This window comes from Pelophylax lessonae (assembly GCF_965119305.1).
Source record: "Pelophylax lessonae genome assembly, contig: HAP1_SCAFFOLD_510, whole genome shotgun sequence".
NCBI lineage: Eukaryota > Metazoa > Chordata > Amphibia > Anura > Ranidae > Pelophylax > Pelophylax lessonae.
Genome location: NW_028119835.1, coordinates 3,808 through 25,826, shown reverse-complemented (window position 1 = coordinate 25,826; position 22,019 = coordinate 3,808). Strand labels below are relative to the sequence as shown.

General features: G+C 44.5%; 1 protein-coding gene across 1 annotated transcript in view; it reads left to right on the top strand.

The window, feature by feature from the left end:
* The window catches only part of LOC309543919 (protein MTSS 1-like), a gene marked incomplete at both ends in the record, with an annotated part of 50,606 nt that extends 28,940 nt beyond the window's left edge, over nt 1-21,666 (top strand). Inside the window, 3 exons of the mRNA XM_082276331.1 lie at nt 7,509-7,719; nt 11,515-11,634; nt 21,496-21,666. Coding sequence (XP_082132457.1) covers nt 7,509-7,719; nt 11,515-11,634; nt 21,496-21,666 — 502 coding nt within the window. The remainder of the gene's footprint in view (nt 1-7,508; nt 7,720-11,514; nt 11,635-21,495) is intronic.
* Nucleotides 21,667-22,019: the final 353 nt, after the last annotated feature.

The window sequence follows — 22,019 nt, the reverse complement described above, 5'->3', positions numbered from 1 at the left end:
CACAGCCCCTCCCTCTCCAAAAAAGTTAACCCCTTCACTACCAGTGTAATTTTACAGTAACAGTGCATATGTATAGCACTGATTACTATAGTAATGTCACTGGTAACCCCAAAAGTGTCAAAAATGTCAGTCAAGGGTCCGATCTGTCTGCCCCAATGTCGCAGTACCGCAAAAAAAAACGCAGATCGCCGCCATTACGCGAAAAAAAACAAACAACAAAAAAGACAAAAATCTTTCCCTTAGTAAACGCGATAACTTTTGCGCAAACCAATCAAAATACGCTTTTTGCGATTTTTTTTTCTTTTTTACCAAACATATGTAGCATAAAACAAATTGGCCAAAAATGTTAAAAAATTTTGATGTTTACATTTTTTTTTTTTGGGAATTTCATATAAAAAAATGTGAAAATATTGTTATTTTTAGCAAAATTGACGCTCTTTTTTTGTTTATAGCGCAAAAAGTAAAAATCGCACAGGTGATCCAATACCACCAAAAGAAAGCTCTGTTTGTGGGAAAAAAAGGACGTCAAATTAGTTTAGGTACAGCGTCGCACGACCACGCAATTGTCCGTTAAAGTCACGCAGTGCCGAATCGCAAAATAGGCCCTGGTCAGGAAGGGGGTAAAATCTTCCAGGGCTTAAGTGGTTAAAGTGGTTTTAAAGGAAAAAATTTTTAAAAATAATATACATTATTATTATGATTATACAGGATTTAGTGCCAACAGTTTGCGCAGCACTATACAACGTTAGGGCGACATGATATACTTACGTGCTCTATGCAATGGTACTGCACAGAGCAGCCCCGATCCTCAAATCATCACTGACTGTGGAAACTTCACACTGGACCTCATGCAACTTGGATTCTGTGCCTCTTCCTCCAGACTCAGGGACCTTGGTTTCCAAATGAAATGCAACATTTTCCACAGTCCCTAATGATTTGGCGAGCCATGGGATCGGGTGATGTTGGTCCACTGTGTTTTATTAAGTCCAAAGTCAGCGCAGCCCTCTACCAGGAAATTCTAGAGCACTTCATGCTTCTCCCTGCTGACCAGCTTTATGGAGATGCAAATTTCCTTTTCCAGTAGGATTTAGCACCTGCCCTCACTGCCAAAAGTACCAATACCTGGTTTAATGATCATGGTATCACTGTGCTTGATTGGCCAGCAAACTCACCTGACCTAAACCCAATAGAGAATCTGTGGGGCAGTGCTGGGACAAGGTCATCCAGCGCCCAGGGCGAACGTGCAAAACTGCGCCCCCCCCCCCCCCCCCCCGGGTTGTGCATGACCAATCATTTTACCCATGCCTGATTACCACACTTGATAATTACACCTGTGAATAGAGTGCTAAGGTCAGGACTGGATAATTTACCCCTATGAGGCATTTCATATATGCATGAATACATACATACAAACACTCAATATATACATTAAACCACCAACTAATATACCTGTCTAACCCAAATGTCTTCCCTGAATTTTTTTCATAATAAACGTTTAAATCCCAACTTCAGGAAAAAAACAAAAAATCAACCCTTGCAATGTGGCCTGAAAAGTCCCAGTATATTCCTAAGACTAGCATGAAAAAAAAAAAATGGTTTGATATTCTCATTGTGTGTATGGGACTTTTTTATTCTAGGAGCAGTGGATAAGGGTAAAACCACTTAGTCCCGGTTCACACTGGTGTGATGCGGGAAACCCTGCTATTCAGTGCCGGTTCCCGCATTGCACCAGAATCACACAGTGGTTTACACCGAGATCTGCAAATCTCTGGGGGGTGTCAATGTAAAGGTAATGATGACACTTTCAGATTGGTTCGCAGATCGCAGTTCAAACTGTGAAATGGTGCAGGAATTGGATCCCATAGGTGTGAACACCCATGCAATCCGATTCCAGTGCGAACCAAAAAAAAGGGCCCTGCTTCATTCTTGTGCAAATGGGAATGCAATTTCAGCCAAAAAGTTTGTATGGCTGAAATCACATTGCACAGACATCGCATGTGATCTGCACCACAATGTGGTGCAAATCACATGCAATGTCTGACATTGCAATAGTGTGATTCTGCACTTAAACTGGCACACATGCATAGGTTTTTTTTTTTTTTTTTTTGGTTTAGCCAGTGGGCTGAATTGAAAAAAATCACTTCCAGATTCATCCATCCACACAAGAGGTGGATGAAGAAATCCCCTCCACGAGACGTATTCTGACGCTGGGGACTCTTCTCTGTCAGAATACACTGATCAGCATTGCAGCTGATTGGCTGCAAGCTGCTGATCGAACAAGGTTTTCCAGCAGGCTACCATTCTACAGAAGCTCCCATTCTGACAGGCGGCCAACAGGCAAGGCCACACATAGATCAAAATTCAGCTGGTCCCTGCTGAACCGAACAAATTTTGTTTCATGTGTACCCAGCTTTACCTTAATCCTTGCTCCAGTAGGCTCTCTCCAGTGCTGTGATTGGTCCTCGGGAGCTCCTGGGTAAACACTGTGACTGGCTGGGTCCCACTCCAGCCTCATCATACCATACAGGGTTAATGTTCCTGTATGGTAGGTATGTGATGAGACTTTGGGTGGTAGAGGAGAGCACTGTAGCTGGCTGGAGAAAGTATACATGAGGCGATATCCTCCAGCACTGCAAGGGTGGACTGTTTCACTTTGCTGGAGTTGGGCTGCAACACATCACTTGTTTATGGTCAATCTTTGAATAGGTTAGGAATATAATGGGACTTTTCAGGCTCTACATACTGTAGATGTATTCCACATACACACTGTATCTTATTAAAAGGCAGGATTAAGATAGAGTGTGTTTGTGTGGATAACATCTACAGTATGTGGAGCCTGAAAAGTCCCAGTATATTCCTAACCTATTCAAAACATTTTACTTTCTCTTTAGTAAACCTGCACTGCAAGGGTCAGTACAGGTTTACAGCACAGCATTGCACAGTAAAACAGGACAGGACAGATCGGGACTCACAGGAGGAGGAAATTCAGTCTGCTATCTGTCTCTTATCTTCAGCTTGAGGAGGAGAGGAGAGGAGAGCTCCGATGTCTGCTGGGCAGAAAACAGTGATCGAGGCTGCAATGTAGTGTGCTCTGCTAGCTCCGCCCACCTGTACAGGAGCTCTCACGGTCCCCATCCAACCAGCCAGCCTGTACGAAACCTGTGCCCAGGAGAGTGTTTCTCTCCTTTCCAGCAAGGGGCGGGAAGCCTGCAGAAGATATGGGCGCATTGTTGGCTCTGATTTTGGACATGTTTTAGCAACACAGGAGCTTAGAATAAAGGTGATTCTTCAGTGTTTTGGCGCCCCCTCCCACACTCCTCCCACACTCCGCCCAGGGCAGCCGCCCCTCCCGCCCACCCCTTGTACCGGCCCTGCTGTGGGGTATTGTCAAGAGGAAGAACCTGGGCTTCTATAACACCTCAGCAATGCCACAGGCTAATCACCTCTATGCCACGTCGCATTGATGCAGTAATTCATGAATAAGGAGTCCTGACTAAGTATGATATACTATAATGTACATGGACATACTTTTCAGTAAACCAACATTTCTGTATTAAAAATCCTTTTTTTTGTTTTTTTTTTGTTAATGGTCTCATTTAGTAATCTGATTTTCTGAGATACTGAATTTAGATTTTTCCACTAGCTGTAAGCCATAATCATTGAAATTAAAAAAGAAATGGTTGAAATATATCACTCTGTGTGTAACGCATCTATATAAAATAGGAATTTAATTACTGAAATAAATTAACTTTTTGATGATCTAATTTATGATATGCACGTATGTGTGTGTGTTAAATGTTTGTATATAATTTCTCAAATTGATTTATGGGAGAACCAGGGGCAGACTGGCAACTTTCAGCCCAGGGGGCAAGTACAAACCAGAGGCCCATGGTGCAGCGACTCGGCCCTCTCCCACTCTCCCTCTCCCCGGCCTCCTCCTGACCCCCATTCCAGGCTGAAGCTTTGCTCCAGGTACTCTCTACTCACTGGCTGAATCCGGCTTCCCGACCTGGTCAGCAGGGGACGGTTGGGGAAGCTAGCTCAGCTCGGTCAGGGCGGCCTGGGGGAGGAGAGTCTCCAATGGGGCATGGAACCGGCCTCTGCTCAGACACAGTTTACACCATCCATGCTGGGGAAGAGGTCTGCGCTCTGTCCTTGTCTTCATCCCACACTCAGTAGGTCAGCAGTGGGGACGTTTTACTTCTCTTCACCAGGAATCCTTTAGGCATGTCTGTGGTGGAAGCGGTGCAGCATTTTTACGGCGCATCAGAGTGGCCCGGGGGGCAATTGCCCCCTGGCCCAGTCCTCCCCTGGGGAGAACCTGCCTTCATGAGAACCACCTGGTGCAATCTGAGTGCTGTAATGTGAAAAGTTGCAGTGTCTGCATCCTTTTACAGTGGAGAAACTTCAACAAAAATGAATCTCCTGTGGCAGGGGATGCCTGGAATTTGATTTGTATCTCAGCAGTGAGCCAGTCACACCGACCCAAATTAGATTTCTGGGGCATGTACACCACACTTCCATATTTAATGAAAGTGACAACTTGAATTTTGATACAGAATGGCTTATGTAGCAATAATATATACTAAATCCTTTAAACTGTTGCTCATGTCAGTTTCATTGGATATGCTCTGCAGTCTGCGGGGTTGCATTTTATATTACTACAGTGCCACCTTGTGGTTAAAATTAAATTTGTAGGGTCCATTCACACTTGGGTTCTTGAAACCTTGCACTTGTTCCATTAAATTTTAACATATGGGATGACGTGTTTGTAGCAGCAAGTGTTTTGTGTATTTAACACCCTGTCTACTTTTTTAAAATCTTAAAACACCTTCCCACTTACAGTCACTGTGTCTATTGTCGGGAATACACTTATAAACTTCCTCTCTTTGAGTGCCACCAGCCAATGCTTTGTGCAGATACTTTCTGTCAATCCCCACTATTGCTGAGTCATATGTCCTTAAATATATATATATATATATAATGATTTAGGTGGGAAGATTAGTCATAAAGCTTTTGTTAAGTTAGCTGACACATGCCGATTCTGCTAAATTTGGATTATGGGTTGTACAGATACAGTATAAAGAGGAAAACATGCCCAATATATGCATAGAAATGTGCAAAAAATCCAGCTCCAGGCAAAACATATTTTTTAGATTTTGTTGCCATAGATAAGAATTATATCATCTGTCAATTCTTTTATTGCCTTTCGTGTCCTTGCTTCAGTGATTTCACTCTACTTCCTGACCACATAGGAAGAGAGGAGATCTCATCCACAGGGACAGAGACAGTAGTAACACCTGATAGAGGTTCCCACCCTTCTCCACTTCACTCTAAAAAAACAAAAAAAAAAAACAAATGTCCTCTCATTGGATAGATTTTGCTCATTTCTTTATTAATGTGCATGGCAGCCAATCAGCTGCTTTGATTTAAGCCTGGACTGTGAAAAATTATATTAGCAGGCGGGTTGGTTGCTGTGGGATACAATAAGTATCTTACACCTCCAAAGTTCCATAAACTGGAGTCTCTGATGAAAATTCACAAAAGGATACTGCTCCAGGTGTTCTTATGACTTACCCGCTGACCTTGGGTGTCGGCTCAAGGCCTGTCTATTCCTAATGCACTGAAATCAATCAAAGAAAGCTGCACCACCGCCATGTTTTTTTTCTTCAGCTTTAAAAACGTTACTGTCACTTGAATGAATTTACAAAAAACTAGAGCAGGTTACTGTCCACCAGGCCCTGCTCCCACTCCTCTGTTGCGATTTACCCCAAATTTGGCATAGTTGAGACCAGCTGTCTCTGGTTTATGACCCCTGGGCCACAACCGGTCTTTGGCAACATTATATTCACCCTCTGATGTTAGGGGGGACTCAGATGGGGACTCTGATGGAAGAGGAACTCTGATATAAGGGTGGGGGGGGGGGGGCTTTGATGAGGTCTCTGATATAAGGGGGAATGTTAATGGGGACTCTGATAAACCAGGGGCTCTGATGGGAACTCTGATGAAAGGATGGACTTTGAGGAGGTCCTTGATATAAGGTAGCTCTGATGGGAACTCTGATGTAAGGGGGGACTTTGATGAGGTCCATGATATAAGGTAGCTCTGATGGGAACTCTGATGTAAGGGGGGACTTTGATGAGGTCCATGATATAAGGGAGCTCTGATGGGAACTCTGATGAAAGAATGGACTTTGAGGAGGTCCATGATATAAGGTAGCTCTGATGGGAACTCTCATGTAAGGGGGGACTTTGAGGAGGTCCATGATATAAGGTAGCTCTGATGGGAACTCTGATGTAAGGGGGGACTTTGAGGAGGTCCATGATATAAGGTAGCTCTGATGGGAACTCTGATGTAAGGGGGGACTTTGAGGAGGTCCTTGATATAAGGTAGCTCTGATGGGAACTCTGATGCAAGGGGGGACTTTGATGGGGAGTCTGATATAGGGGAACTCAGATGTAAAAGGGGAGCTTTGATAGGGACTCTAATATAAAGAGGCTCTGATGGGGACTGTGATGGACTGAAGTTTATTTTAAAGTTCTTTGCTTGGTTTTACTGATTTTTTTTTTCTTTTTCGGTTCCAAATCATATCTTGCTGATTAAAATAAAACTCCCAAGAAAACAAGAAAAATGAATGAATTTGTTTTAATTTGATTCACCCATTTATCAAACTTTTTTTTTTCTTGACTAGTAAATATTTGGTCTAGATCCATGGTGCCCAACCTATGGTCAGAGGGCCCCATGTGGCCCTTTGGTATATAATGTCAGGCCTCGGATCTCAGCAGTCTGTATTGGGAACATTGATTAGGGTAATAGCACTGCTCCCTACTAGCCTCATGTAACATGTACCCAGTTTCATATTGTCTTCTGCATATCTCCAACCAATAATGTATCCTGTCCACACTCTCTCACCATCATTTCCTCTATTAGGTCTGCAGTCTCTGACAGACCTCCCAAGCACTGCATATAAAGAACATTATGTGGGCCTTTTGTGATGTCAGGGGCCACATTTGAGGCCCCCCTATAGCTCATAAGGTGACAACCACTGGTCTATACTATAACATTTGGGGTGAAACAAATCAGAGGAGTTGGAATAGGGTTTGCAGAGCAATGTGCTCTAGTTTGCTGCAAATTTATCCAAGTGGCAATAACATTTTTTTGAAGTTGAAGAAAAGAAACATGACAGAGGTGCAGCTTTCTTTAATTTTTTTTTCCTCTGACCACAATACAGCAGCACTAGCTTGTAGCAGGCATCCTGAAGAAGCATCTCCAACAACCTGAAACGTGGGATACTGCAGTCATTGTACTAAGTGTGTCTGTGTGTCATTTGTCGGTCTTGCTGCCTGCTTGCTGGAAATTTGTGGAGTTATAATTTGGTGCTTGATTTTTTTCCCCTTCCCTTTTTCCCTTTCCATTTTTTTTCTTTTCATTCCCCCTCACCCTTCTGCCACCACATTTTGCTACCCCCCTCGTATTCTCCTCTCCCACCTTCCCCTTGTCTCACACAGCAGTCTGAACAGCGTTAACAGTAGTGACTCGAGGTCGAGCGGCTCGCACTCACACTCACCTACTTCACACTATCGCTATCGCAGCTCCAATCTGCCCCAGCAGGCACCGATGAGGCTTTCCAGCGTCTCCTCCCATGATTCTGGCTTCATTTCCCAAGATGCTTTTCAGTCAAAGTCTCCATCGCCTATGCCACCGGAAGCTGTCAACCAGGTAAGCCAGAAGTCTGTGTGATTTGGAGTCTGTTAAGTGTCATTGGTCATGGTGCTCATCAACACCGTTATTGGACTGTATGTTCCAAAAACTTGGTTCTCAAACTGAAACTTTTTCTTAATAGAGTTGGGCATTGTCAGAACTCCCATTGGGATTTTATTTCAGTCTGAGGCCTTGTTGGGGAGATTTTTCCTTACTCCCTGTCCCAGTGACAACTTGTTTCAGACCGGAAATGAAAGCGGAACTAAACCCTCCTATTGTTTTCAGCCAAGGAAGCTGCCATCTTGGCCTCTGTTTTATGTGATCATTTATGACATCAGCCATTTGATGGTTTAACAGTTTGGTTGAAAGCACAAGTAAATGTGACAGTTAGCAATCCCGGCATTCCAGCAATGTAACTGTTTTGAAACCCTTAAATTGATGGATTTAGTTCTGCTTAAAGAGGTTGTAAACCCATAAAAAAATTTTTTTTTTCAACCTGAAAGAGAAACACATAATGAGCTAGTGTGCATTGCATACTTACCTTAGAACGAGCCACCGCTGTGCCGCCCGCTTAGCTGAATGACAGGCGACATGTTCAGTCGCCCGTCTTCTGGGATCGCGGCATCCGCCCATCTGATTGGCCAGAGCCGCGGTGATGTCACTCACGCACACGGGGCTCTGAAGGAACTGCACCAGCGGCCGTTCCTTCAGAGCGCATACGCCAGTGATGTCACTGGCTGCATGTAAGGTAAATATCTCCTAAACGGTGCATGTTTAGGAGATATTTACAGTACCTATAGGTAAGCCTTATCATAGGCGCACTCAGGGCTGCTGATAGGGGGGGACCACCAGCCCTCTTGTAGGGGGCCCAAGCACACGGGGGGGGCCCACACAGAGAGGGGGATTAGTGATGGACAACAATTACAGAAATCTTCCTCCAGCACCTGAATCTGATCTCTGTCCCTCTGTCCCTCTCCCTGCTATCAGCTTTTATCTGTTGAGAAAGAGACAGTCGTCCCTCACTAATCCCCCTCCCTTGTGTGGGGCCCCCCTCCCAGCACTTATCTCTGCTCAGGAGTTTATTTGTAAATTATAACTTTGTTTCTCTCTCTCTGTCTCTCTGATCACTGAGCTCCAACTGCCCAGCCTGTATATTTTTCTCATCTCATCATCTTTTTTATTTAACATGTTTTTTTTTTTTTTTTTAGATTTAGCAGGAATTATGCGAGTTATGTTATATTTGTGTCTGATAATAGTGATTTTTGTTGTAATTTTAGCTAAATATATCTTTAATATTTTCTTGAGGGGGCCCTGCCAGGTAGTCTGTACGGGGCCTCGTGATTTCTAACAGCAGCCCTGGGCGCACTTATAGGTAAAAGTTGCAGAGGAGGGTTTTCTTCCTTTTTAAAGGAAAATATGGAATACGGAGATACGGACAGCAATAACATTTTATTTCTGAACAAAACCAAATACATGGTTAGAAATTTGTTTGTTCTTAAAAAAAAATGTTGTCCTTGTTCTTTTAAATATTCTCCCCACTTTGGTTGAATTCAAACATCAGTTTGACCCGATTGATGATTAGGAAATAGAATGGTATTAAAACAAAAAAAAAATTGCAGTAAAATTCTACTAGTATATGGCCAGTTAAGCAGATTAAGTAAGTCCTTACGATTCAAAAATAGGTTGTCAATGCCAGCTTCTCAATTTGTATCCTGAAAGATTTGCTGTGTACTGGTTACAAGCAAGGCCAAAACTAGGAGGGGGGGGGGGGCAGGGGGGAAACTTCCCCGGGCGCTGCATTGAGGGGGGTGCCGCTGCTGACAGGAGTAATGATAGCAGTATCACTTCTCCTGTCAGCCTGGGAAGGAAGGAGCTAGAGTGTTGCGAGTGCTGTGTTCTCTCTCCCACTCTTCAGCTGGCTTCTGTCCCCGCCCACCCGCCTATCAGACTTGTTCCACGGAGCTCAGGAAGTGCCCTAAAACCCCCTCAGTTCTGTGCTAGAGGTTATGAGTGGCTAAAAGACACAAAAACCGACCAGGGGTGGCATCAGTACAACTCCCCTACCTGTAAAAGTACAGAGCAGGAAAAGCCAGAAGCTCCTAGTGCGCCCCTGCAGACAGCGGCTCAGATATGAGGGACGGGTCTGATCACCCATCTGAATGCATCCTTCTTGATCTCTTTATTAGCAGACTACAGATCTATCTCATAGTTCATTTTACGAAGTCAATCTAGGCCTTGTTAAAGTTCACTGATCCCTGATGAAGGGGGAAGTGTTTTTGGCCTCTGAAACATGTTGGCTGTTTTATGTGATCATATTTTGAATAATTAAAGCAATTTGGATTCCCATACAGTCTAACAAATGGGCGTTCTTGTCAAACCAATCTCTTAACATTCTACGAGGAGGTGAGCTGTGAGCTGGATAGGGGCAGACCAGTGGATGTGGTGTACTTGGATTTCGCTAAGGCATTTGATACAATTCCCCACAAGCACTTAATTTATAAAATAAGGTCTGCAGGTATCGACAGCAGGGTGTGCTCTTGGATACGGAACTGGCTAAAAGGCCGTGTCCAAAGGGTGGTAATAAACAGCGCATACTCAGACTGGTCTGAGGTAGTAAGCGGGGTGCCCCAGGGCTCAGTCCTGGGACCAACCTTGTTCAATTTATTCATAAACAGCATTGAGGACGGGATCAGTAGTTCCATATCAGTTTTTGCAGATGACACAAAATTGGGCAGGGCAATAACTGCACAGCATGAAGCAGATATCCTACAGAATGACCTGGATAAAATAACGGAGTGGGCAACGACTTGGCAAATGAGGTTTAATGTGGAAAAGTGTAAGGTTTTGCACTTGGGGACTAGAAACATAAAAGCACAATACACGTTAGGAGGGGAACCCTTGGGGGAATCAAAAATGGAGAAGGATCTGGGAGTCTTGGTTGATGATAGTTTAGGCAACAGCATGCAATGTCAAGCGGCAGCTGCCAAAGCCAGCAGAATATTAGCATGCATAAAGAAAGGGATGTATTCCAGAGATAAGACTATAATCCTTCCACTTTATAAAACTCTGGTCCAACCGCATCTGGAGTATTCTGTCCAGTTCTGGTCGCCAGTCCTCAGGAGGGATGTGTTGGAGCTGGAGAGAGTCCAGAGAAGGGCAACTAAACTGATTAGGGAATTGGATAACCTTAACTATGAAGAGCGGCTGCAATCGCTCGATTTATTCTCCCTGGAGAAGAGACGCCTGAGGGGGGACATGATAGCAATTTATAAACATAGAAACATAGAATGTGTCGGCAGATAAGAACCATTTGGCCCATCTAGTCTGCCCAATATATCTGAATCCTATGAATAGTCCCTGGCCCTATCTTATATGAAGGATAAATATCTCAATGGGGATCTCAGCTTAGAAAAAAAGCTGTTCAGTCGAAGGGATTGCATGAGGACTCGAGGACATACAATGCGATTAGAGGAGAAGCATTTTAACCTCAGGCAACGTGGGGGGTTCTCTACTGTTAGGGCTACAAGATTGTGGAATTCTCTACCACAAGAGGTGGTTTCTGCGGGAAGTATGGTGGCTTTCAAAAGACTCTTAGACGTACATCTCAAGGATCAGAACATTAAGGGCTATGTGAGATGATTACAGCCACACACACCTACACAGGTTGAACTGGATGGACTATTATCTTTATTCAACCTCACCTACTATGTAACTATGTAAAACAGTGATGTTTTAGCTTCTTCTTTCCTTTTGCTTTCCTGTGCTTTATTGATTGCTCACAATATTCCGTTCATACGTCTCCCATGTTTCCAGAATTCATCCAGCTCTGCCTCCTCTGAAGCGTCTGAAACCTGCCAGTCGGTCAGCGAGTGTAGTTCTCCCACATCTGTGAGCTCCGGGTCCACCATGGGAGCGTGGGCCTCCACTGACAAGGTGAATATGTTTTTTCAGCCATTGAAGTGTTCCTGTATTACAATATGTACAGCTGCTGATTACCTGGGAACTAACAATTATTTTGTAGCATCCAAACGAATACCTTTTCATATTGTTTCTTGCACTGTTGCAATCTCAGGTAATCTGTAATCAAGATAAAATTAAAATTGTAATAATTTTACAGGTCAACTGATCTAAGAACCAACAAATCAGAATAATAAATGACCCTGTGTAAAAGATACGAATATACACAGGCAGGTTGTGTACAGAATTCAGGATATTTTGGTTTCCTTTCCTTTATTGAAGTTTTTATAGGTATAATGTGTTACCTAGGAAAAATAAGTGATTGGTCACTAGCTTGCTGAGAAAAATGACATAGAAGTATGTGGAATATAGTATATAGAATAAGTAAAAGAAGATACAATAGTAGTATAAGTAAAACAAAACTGTTACTTGTTAGGAATGAAAAGAAAATGACAATATTAATATGAATCATGCATGATAAGCAGATCACTGATTGATGGTGAAAAAAATGAAAGAATATGCTAAAGAGGACTTCCAGGTGTGGATATTGTATACAGTTACATTGGCCATATGTACAGTATATGCCATACCTGACTGATGCCCCTGCAAGCTGAAAATCACTGAAGTAGACCCTATCCAGTGATCTCCAATGGCTTCCGTGTCCTGGTTGCCCCACTGCATTCTGAACACAGGAGGTCAGCCACTTGGCACAGGTGCCATTAAGAGCATGCTTTGCAAAAGTGGATTTAACCCTCACATATACCCAGTGAAGTGAACAACCTCAGATGATACACAGAGATGAAAGAAATCTCCCTACATAAATTTTACATGTATATCTGCTCTCTCCCGCTTTCTACACTGTTTAAAAAGTGAACATCATGTTAGAATTTTCTCTTCCTATTCCAGCACTGGGTGGGGAGTCTGGGCATACACTGTGGGACACCTGATTGGAGGAAAGGCACACCTCCTTCCAGATAGGAAGATGAAGGTATAAACATGCAGAGCTGTGCTGTGAATAGACCAGCTCTCTGCTAATCTAGCTCTATGCACCCACCCCCACACAAATTTCCAGCTGCTTTTATCTGCTGTGTCGGAGAACTTGTCAGAAGTTATCATGTTGAAGGAACAGAGCAGCATAAAGACACAGGACTTAGGGCTTTGGAGGGAGATCAGTAAACACTACAGATATGTGCCCAGGTCAGATTTTATGAATGGTGTTTACATCCACTTTAAGCCACAGAGTGTCATTTCTACAATCCCCTGTGTTACATTAACTGATGTATCCAGTGCATGTGTTTTTGTAAAGATAGGCCATTCTATACCTTTTATAGCACCACTTGGCGCTCACCTGACTGGCCTCCTCTTTCTTCTCCCAGTCTGACAGCTACAGTGGGAGGGGCAGAGAAACCCTCACTGACATAAGCTAGGAGGAGAGAGGTGGCTGGTCACGTGAGCGGCGCTATGAAAAAGATATACATCGGCTTATTTTTACAAAACCACAAACACTGGGACACCTTATTTAATGTAACACAGGGGATTGTAGAAAGAACACTCAGAAATTGTAACCGATCAAAATTACGAGGCTTGTATACCAATGCCAGATGCCTGGCCAACAAGATGGGAGAGCTGGAGCTGCTAATGTTTGAGGAGGACTTCGATTTTGTGGGGATAACGGAGACTTGGTTTGACAGCTCTCATGACTGGATGGCGACCATTCAGGGGTATTCCCTTTATCGCAGGGATAGAGAGGGTAAAAAAGGGGGAGGGGTATGTCTGTATATTAAGAACAGTATACAGGTAAATATGAGGGATGATATTAATAATGGAGCTAAGGACGAGGCAGAATCCCTATGGGTAGAGCTTCAAAGGGAAAGCACGGTGGGGAAGGTAATATTGGGCGTATGCTATAGGCCCCCCAACCAGAGGGAGGAGAGTGAGGCGGACCTCATGTTACAGATAGGATTGGCAGCAAGGATGGGAAATGTCATTATAATGGGGGACTTTAATTATCCAGATATAGACTGGGCAGAAGGAACCGCACACTCAGCCAAGGCTCGGCAGTTCCTAAATGTTTTGCAGGACAATTTCATGGGTCAGATGGTGAATGCACCGACAAGAAACAATGCGGTACTTGACCTACTGATTACCAACAATACAGACCTGCTCACGGATATAGAAATACGGGACAACAGTGACCATAGGTCAATTGGTTTCAGTATTAATTACAGTAATAGGAAACACAAGGGTAATATAAGGACACTGAATTTCAAAAGAGCCAATTTCCCTAAACTGCGCTCGCTTCTAGAAAATATCAAATGGGATAGAACCCTGGGAACAAAGAACACGGAGGAAAAATGGGAGTGCTTCAAGAGCATACTTAACAAGGGGATTGACCAGTGCATTCCACAGGGAAATAAATTTAAAAGAGCAAAACTAAACCCTGGGTGGCTAAACTCCAACATAAAAATGTATATTAGAGCTAAAGAAAAGGCCTTCAAAAAATACAAGACTGAGGGGTCATTGGCAGCATTTAAGCATTACAAAGAGTGTAATAAGAAATGTAAAGACGAAATCAGGGCGGCTAAAATAGAACACGAGAGACATATAGCGGAGGAGAGTAAAAAGAACCCCAAGAAGTTCTTTAAGTATATAAACAGTAGGAAAGCGAGGCCAGAACACATTGGCCCCATAAAAGATGATAAAGGAAAAATGGCCACAGAGGACAGAGAAAAGGCGGAAGTGTTACATAATTTATTTTCTTCAGTCTTCACAAAGGAATCGGGGGGCTACACGAACCTTGCTTGTAAGGCCGAACTAAATAATACACCTCAGGAAGTGCCGCCATGGCTAACAGAGGATAGACTTAGAGCTAAACTAGAGAAACTTAACATAAATAAATCCCCGGGACCGGATGGCTTGCACCCGAGGGTTCTTAATGAGCTCAGCCAGGTGATTGCCAGACCATTATTCTTGATCTTTAAGGATAGTTTACAGACAGGTATGGTGCCAGCTGATTGGAAAAAATCCAACGTGGTACCAATATTTAAAAAGGGGCTGAGATATATCCCGGGTAACTATAGGCCGGTCAGCCTAACATCAGTAGTCTGCAAAATTTTGGAGGGGATGATAAGGGACCACATACAAGACTTTAGTAATGAAAACGGTATTATAAGTAGTAATCAGCATGGATTCATGAAAAATCGTTCGTGCCAAACCAATCTATTAACCTTCTACGATGAAGTGAGCTGCCACCTAGATAAAGGTCAGCCTGTGGATGTGGTGTATCTGGACTTTGCAAAGGCCTTTGACACCGTTCCCCACAAACGCTTACTGCACAAACTAAGGAAGGTAGGTATGGACCATAAGGTGAGTACCTGGATAGAGAACTGGCTCCAGGGGAGAGTACAGAGGGTGGTGATTAATGGGGAGTACTCGGGTTGGGCGGGTGTGGAAAGTGGGGTCCCCCAGGGTTCTGTCCTGGGACCAATCCTGTTTAATTTATTCATAAATGATCTAGAGGAGGGGATATCTAGTACAATCTCAGTATTTGCAGATGATACTAAATTAGGCTTGCCAATATCTTCTATGCAGGATGTGGAAATCTTGCAAGCAGACCTGAACAAAATAACGGGGTGGGCAACTACATGGCAGATGAGATTTAATGTTGAAAAATGTAAAGTAATGCACTTGGGGGCCAGAAACCAGAAAGCAAGCTACTCACTAGGGGGGGAACCTCTGGGTGAGTCTAGGATGGAAAAGGACTTGGGGGTACTGGTAGACAACAGGCTTGGCAGTGGCATGCAATGCCAAGCCGCCGCAAGCAAAGCCAACAGAATACTGGGTTGTATAAAAAAGGGGATTCACTCCAGAAATAAAGAGATTATTCTCCCACTCTACAAGACTCTGGTCCAGCCACATCTGGAGTATGCTGTCCAGTTCTGGGCACCGGTCCTCAGGAAGGATGTGCTGGAATTGGAGAAAGTGCAGAGAAGGGCAACAAAAATAATTAGGGGAATGGAGGACATCAGCTATGCGGAAAGGCTACAAACACTGAACCTATTCTCTCTGGAGAAGAGACGATTGAGGGGGGATATGATATCAATGTACAAATACTGTACTGGCGACCCGAGCATAAGGAACAAACTATTCAGAGAGAGGAGATACAATAAGACACGTGGCCACTCACTAAAACTTGAGGAAAGGCGGTTTAACCTTAAAGTGCGTAAGGGGTTCTTCACTGTAAGAGCAGTAAGGATGTGGAATTCTCTTCCACAAGCAGTCGTATCGGCAGGGAGCATTGATAGTTTAAAAAAACTATTAGATGGACACCTTAAAGACCACAACATACAGGGGTATACAATGTACGGTTAAAAGCAAACACACACACACATCATAAGTTGAACTGGATGGACTGATGTCTTTTTTCAACCTCACTAACTATGTAACTATGTAACTAAATTATAGCAGCAGTCGGAGCTGACAGGCAGGGAGGGGGGGAGGAGGAGGACACCTCTCTCCTGCCAAGTGCCCCCAGAGCAAGCAGCTTGCTGTGGGGGCACCCAAGCGGGCACACTCCCGAGCCGCAGCTCTGGGTGTCCATTCACATCTCACATCTCTGGGTGTTAATTCTCAGCCCAGCCCCCTCTCTCTGCTCATTGATTCACTGGCTGTGATTGATAGCAGTGGGAGCCAATCTGTCTCAGCTAATGAGCGGTGAGAGTCCCAAGAGAGCCGAGACTGTAGTGCACATCGCTGGATCACGATGGAGCTCAGGTAAGTACTACGGGGGCCGCTGCACACAGAAGGTTTTTTACCTTCATGCATAGAATGCATGAAGGTAAAAAAACCCCAAGAATCGGAAAAAGCAGTGCTTTTCGGGTCCAAAAATACGGTGCATTTCCATGTGGCCGTGTTTTTTTTAAAAGGACCAGGGACTCTTTCCCTGCATTTCCCACAAGAATCTGTACAGGAAGTGACTCAGCCACCATTTTGAGAAGATACAGCAGGGCAGCAAGACATGTTTTTCTCAATCTCTCGCCATCACCCCTGAGAGAGCTTAAAAAGTGTTACTGCTGTCGTTTGAGTGACGCAACACGTACGGGAGCGGAGCCTGCGCACGGAAGCCACATCCAGGTTGATTCCCATAGTTAACGGACAGACGAGCCTGTGATAGCCCCCACTGCTAAAACTTTATTTATAAAGGAGGAAGGAGGAGAAGGTTATCCCATTATATTTGACACCCTTGGGTATAACAGCGCGTCTGACTCATTGGAATATATGAGTCAGATAGTAAGTCTTCAGACCAGTCTAGGGTTAAGCAGAATCCTCTTCATCTCGTCTCCTTCGCTGGGCAGTCCTTGATGTTGCAGAAAGCACCATTACACTGTGAATGAAGGGCACTGTGACTGCTGAAATTCATGAGGAAAAAGGAGGTTGCTCAGCGGATCAGCGCCAGGACCTTATTGTTTGTTTCCCACAAGTACAGCATCCCATTCAAATCCCGTTCAAATCAACGGGCTGCTGTGCCGGCACAAGCGCAAGCCGTACCACCCACAAGAGTGTGAATCTAACCTAATGTGGAAATGAGTTCTCTTGTATCACCCGAGGCTAGTCACTTCAGGGGGTATATGTATGGATTTGCAACCACTTTAAACTTTCTATATATCTGCCATCTAATTCTATCTGTTTATGCGCCAACATTTTATTTTTCTAATCCTTATAATAAAAATTTGTTTATTTTCTGGTAATGTGGGGTTTTGCAGCAGTTTTTTCTTTTATTTTCCATTATCATGAGCTGGGCTTTATGTATATATTTGTTGTGAAGATATTTTGGATGTGGATGCTGTTGGTTCCATATACTTTCACATTTAAATTGTTATTGAGTTTAATGGTATTTTTTTTATCACACATCAATTTACCCTACTGTTATTTCATGTCCATTTATCAGGGCTCAAAATTTCAAGCCATGAGCTACTAGCCAGGCCTTAAGAGTTACTCGCCACTTGTTGCCCCACCCAAACCCCACCCTGCTCCGCCCCTAAACACGCCCTCTACATTGCAGAGCGCCCACAGCATGTCCCCTTACATTGCAGAGCGCCCACAGCATGTCCCCTTACATTGCAGAGCGCCCACAGCATGTCCCCTTACATTGCAGAGCGCCCACAGCATGTCCCCTTAAATTGCAGAGCGCCCACAGCATGTCCCCTTACATTGCAGAGCGCCCACAGCATGTCCCCTTAAATTGCAGAGCGCCCACAGCATATCCCCTTACATTGCAGAGCGCCCACAGCATGTCCCCTTTCATTGCAGAGCGCCCACAGCATGTCCCGTTTCATTGCACAGTGCCCACAGCATGACCCCTTTCATTGCACAGTGCCCACAGCATGTCCCCTTTCATTGTACAGTGCCCACAGCATGTCCCCTTTCATTGTACAGTGCCCACAGCATGTCCCCTTTCATTGTACAGTGCCCACAGCATGTCCTCTTTCATTGCACAGTGCCCACAGCATGACCCCTTTCATTGCACAGTGCCCACAGCATGTCCCCTTTCATTGCACAGTGCCCACAGCATGTCCCCTTTCATTGCACAGTGCCCACTGCATGTCCCCTTTCATTGCACAGTGCCCACAGCATGACCCCTTTCATTGCACAGTGCCCACAGCATGTCCCCTTTCATTGTACAGTGCCCACAGCATGTCCCCTTTCATTGCACAGTGCCCACAGCATGTCCCCTTTCATTGCACAGTGCCCACAGCATGTCCCCTTTCATTGCACAGTGCCCACAGCATGTCCCCTTTCATTGCACAGTGCCCACAGCATGTCCCCTTTCATTGTACAGTGCCCACAGCATGTCCCCTTTCTTTGCACAGTGCCCACAGCATGTCCCCTTTCATTGCACAGTGCCCACAGCATGTCCCCTTTCATTGCACAGTGCCCACAGCATGTCCCCTTTCATTGCACAGTGCCCACAGCATGTCCCCTTTCATTGTACAGTGCCCACAGCATGTCCCCTTTCATTGCACAGTGCCCACAGCATGTCCCCTTTCATTGCACAGTGCCCACAGCATGACCCCTTTCATTGCACAGTGCCCACAGCATGTCCCCTTTCATTGTACAGTGCCCACAGCATGTCCCCTTTCATTGTACAGTGCCCACAGCATGTCCCCTTTCATTGCACAGTGCCCACAGCATGTCCCCTTTCATTGTACAGTGCCCACAGCATGTCCCCTTTCATTGTACAGTGCCCACAGCATGTCCCCTTTCATTGTACAGTGCCCACAGCATGTCCCCTTTCATTGCACAGTGCCCACAGCATGTCCCCTTTCATTGCACAGTGCCCACAGCATGTCCCCTTTCATTGTACAGTGCCCACAGCATGACCCCTTTCATTGCACAGTGCCCACAGCATGTCCCCTTTCATTGCACAGTGCCCACAGCATGTCCCCTTTCATTGTACAGTGCCCACAGCATATCCCCTTTCATTGTACAGTGCCCACAACATGTCCCCTTTCATTATACAGTGCCCACTGCATGTCCCCTTTCATTGCACAGTGCCCACAGCATGTCCCCTTTCATTGTACAGTGCCCACAGCATGTCCCCTTTCATTGTACAGTGCCCACAGCATGTCCCCTTTCATTGTACAGTGCCCACAGCATGTCTCCTTAATTGCAGAGCGCCCACAGCATGTCTCCTTAATTGCAGAGCGCCCACAGCATGTCCCCTTAATTGCAGAGCGATCACAGCGTGCACTTACCTGCAGCAGGCGGCTTCTCATCAATCCTGTGCGTCCTCCGTGTCTCCCGAGTCCTCCTCCTCCTCCTCGGCCAGTTACAATCGTTCGCCTTTTAGCCAATCAGGAAACACCTGCCTCCTGATTGGCCAGTAGGAGGATCAGGAGGAGGATCCCTGTGACAATAGCGAATACTCATTCGCTATTGTCACACAATGGGTGGGCTCAGGACGCAGTGCTCTGCTCCTAGAGCCCATCCTTTTCTAAAAAAGAAAGTAAAAGTAATCGCCGCCTGCTGTTAATGGCGGCGGCGGCATGCACAGCTCGCCAGCCTCAAAATTCCACTCACAAAATGCTAGTAGGCGAGTGGAATTTTTGAGGGCTGCATTTATCATATTTTTTATTTTTATTTTGCACAGAGCCATCATTACCTTGGGTGAAGGCAGCCATTTTGTGAGCGAATTGTGAGAATTTAGCCTAGGCCCCATAGTAGATTTCATATAAAGAAATATCTGGTTGTAGTTGGTTACATTCAACTGGACTTGTTCTGTAATGTTGAAGATGTTAGAGCTTATCCAAGGCATGTCTTCAGTTCTAATTTAATTAGAATAGCCTTTCTCAACATTTTCAGCATGGAGGAGCTCTTGAAATAACTTTCATGTCTCAGGGAACCCCTGTTAAAAATGACTTTTTAGTGTGATGGTCAGTGGGAAGAATGCTCCTTACACCTGTGGTCAATGGGAAGCATTACCACCCTACAGATAGCTAAAAATTCATTGGTGTCAGAGTTAACTTATCTGAGAGGCAGAAATTGCTCAATGCTCAAGGAACCCCCAGCAACCTATGGAGGAACCCTATGGTTCCATGGAACCTTGGTTGAGTAACCCTGCATTAGAACATTTTTTTATTTATTTTTTATTGGGTCTTCATATAGCGCCCACAATTTACACAGTGCTTTACATTCACATCAGTCTCTGCCCTCAAGGAGACCAGAATCTAAGCTCCCTACCTTGCATGCATACACATTATAAAGCCAATATACTGTAGACAGGAGCAAAATACCCTTCCAAGTTCCAACATGTCTTTGGAGTGTGGGGGGGGAATTTTGGCACTTTTCCACTGCAAGTACCGGCTCGGCCCTGCTTGGCCCGATTTGCTTTTCCACTGCTGGTACCGCATGGTACGGTGTTCGAGCGGTTCAGTACGGTACGGTATAGTTTGCTTTTCCACTAAAGTAGTACTAAAATTAAGTGGGTGGGATAACAACGGGGTGGGTGGGATTCTCTGACCAATCAGTGGCTAGTAGTGACTGCATGCAAAGGATTGTGGGATATGGTACCGGTATGGTACCTCTTGGAACCGCAATCGAGGTGGTACTGTTTTTGAGAGCCGTACCGTTCGGTTCCATGCAGTGGAAAAGCGCCACCGTACCGTACCGAACCGTTCCTACACTATACCATGCGGTACCAGCAGTGGAAAAGCACAAAAGTGAGTCGAACCGTTCGGTTACATGCAGTGGAAAAGCCCTATTTGAGTACCCAGAGGAAATGTCATGCAAGCACGGAGAGGACATGCAAACTACATGCTGGTAGTGTCCTGGTTAGAATTCAAATCAAGGACTCAAGGCAGAAGTACTAACCACTAAGCCAGCCTGCTGACCACCTCAAGCCCAGTTAAATGTGACTAACTACGACTAACTATACCATGACCTGGGTAAAGAAGAACCTTCACAGGCATTTATAGAAATGGGCCTAAGTTATGTCACTGTCGGCAGATTGTTATGATCATCCCTCAATAGGCCTCATGTACAATATTACAAGAATAGAGTTGTAGCCAAGGAAGGAGTGTGTTGTCCACAGATAGGTGTACACTTTCATACCCTAACCTACGGTAGAAAATTTAACATAGAATGTGTTCTAGAAACACCTCTATTATGTTTTTTTTTGTTTTTTTTGTGGTGCTGTCTACAAAATGGCTGCTACCCCTGGGTTTAGAGGTGGATCAATCTCAGCTTGATTTTAATCACCTTTATCATTGTATTGATTTTGCATTTTGTTCCCTGTTTTGTTTTTTTGTTTTTTTCCTCCTCCATGTTGTCTGTCTCCAGCTGTCTAATGGGTATCATCACTATGGCGAAATGCCTATGGCAGGCCATTTCACCCATTTCCCGCTCCCAGTGTCCCGCCCCTGGACCCGATCTTATTCCGCTGTTCCAGACTATCACTATTACACCATTGGTCCAGGCATGTTGCCATCATCCAAGATCCCGTCCTGGAAGGTTTGTGTTTGTGTGGTGCGGCTTTTGGCTTTGATGTCTCATCTCCTCTTTCCTGTCATCTAATCAAACCATTGTCCGGGGTTTCCTAATTTCTGTAAAGTTTTGATTTTTTTGTAAAGACTACACAACCGTACTGAACTCACCATCTCTCTAGATTGTCCAAAAATGATTATGCATTAAAATCATTTTGATCAGAATAAAAGGAAAACTGTAGAATTATAAAATTATAAGTATTTTAAAAAGTACTACTTACACTGTGTTGTCTCTCTCAGCTTTATTCATCTTCTAGTGTAGTTCCATGTAATGCTAATTTTTGGTACAGATTTCAAGAAGAATTCTCACTTAATTTTTTC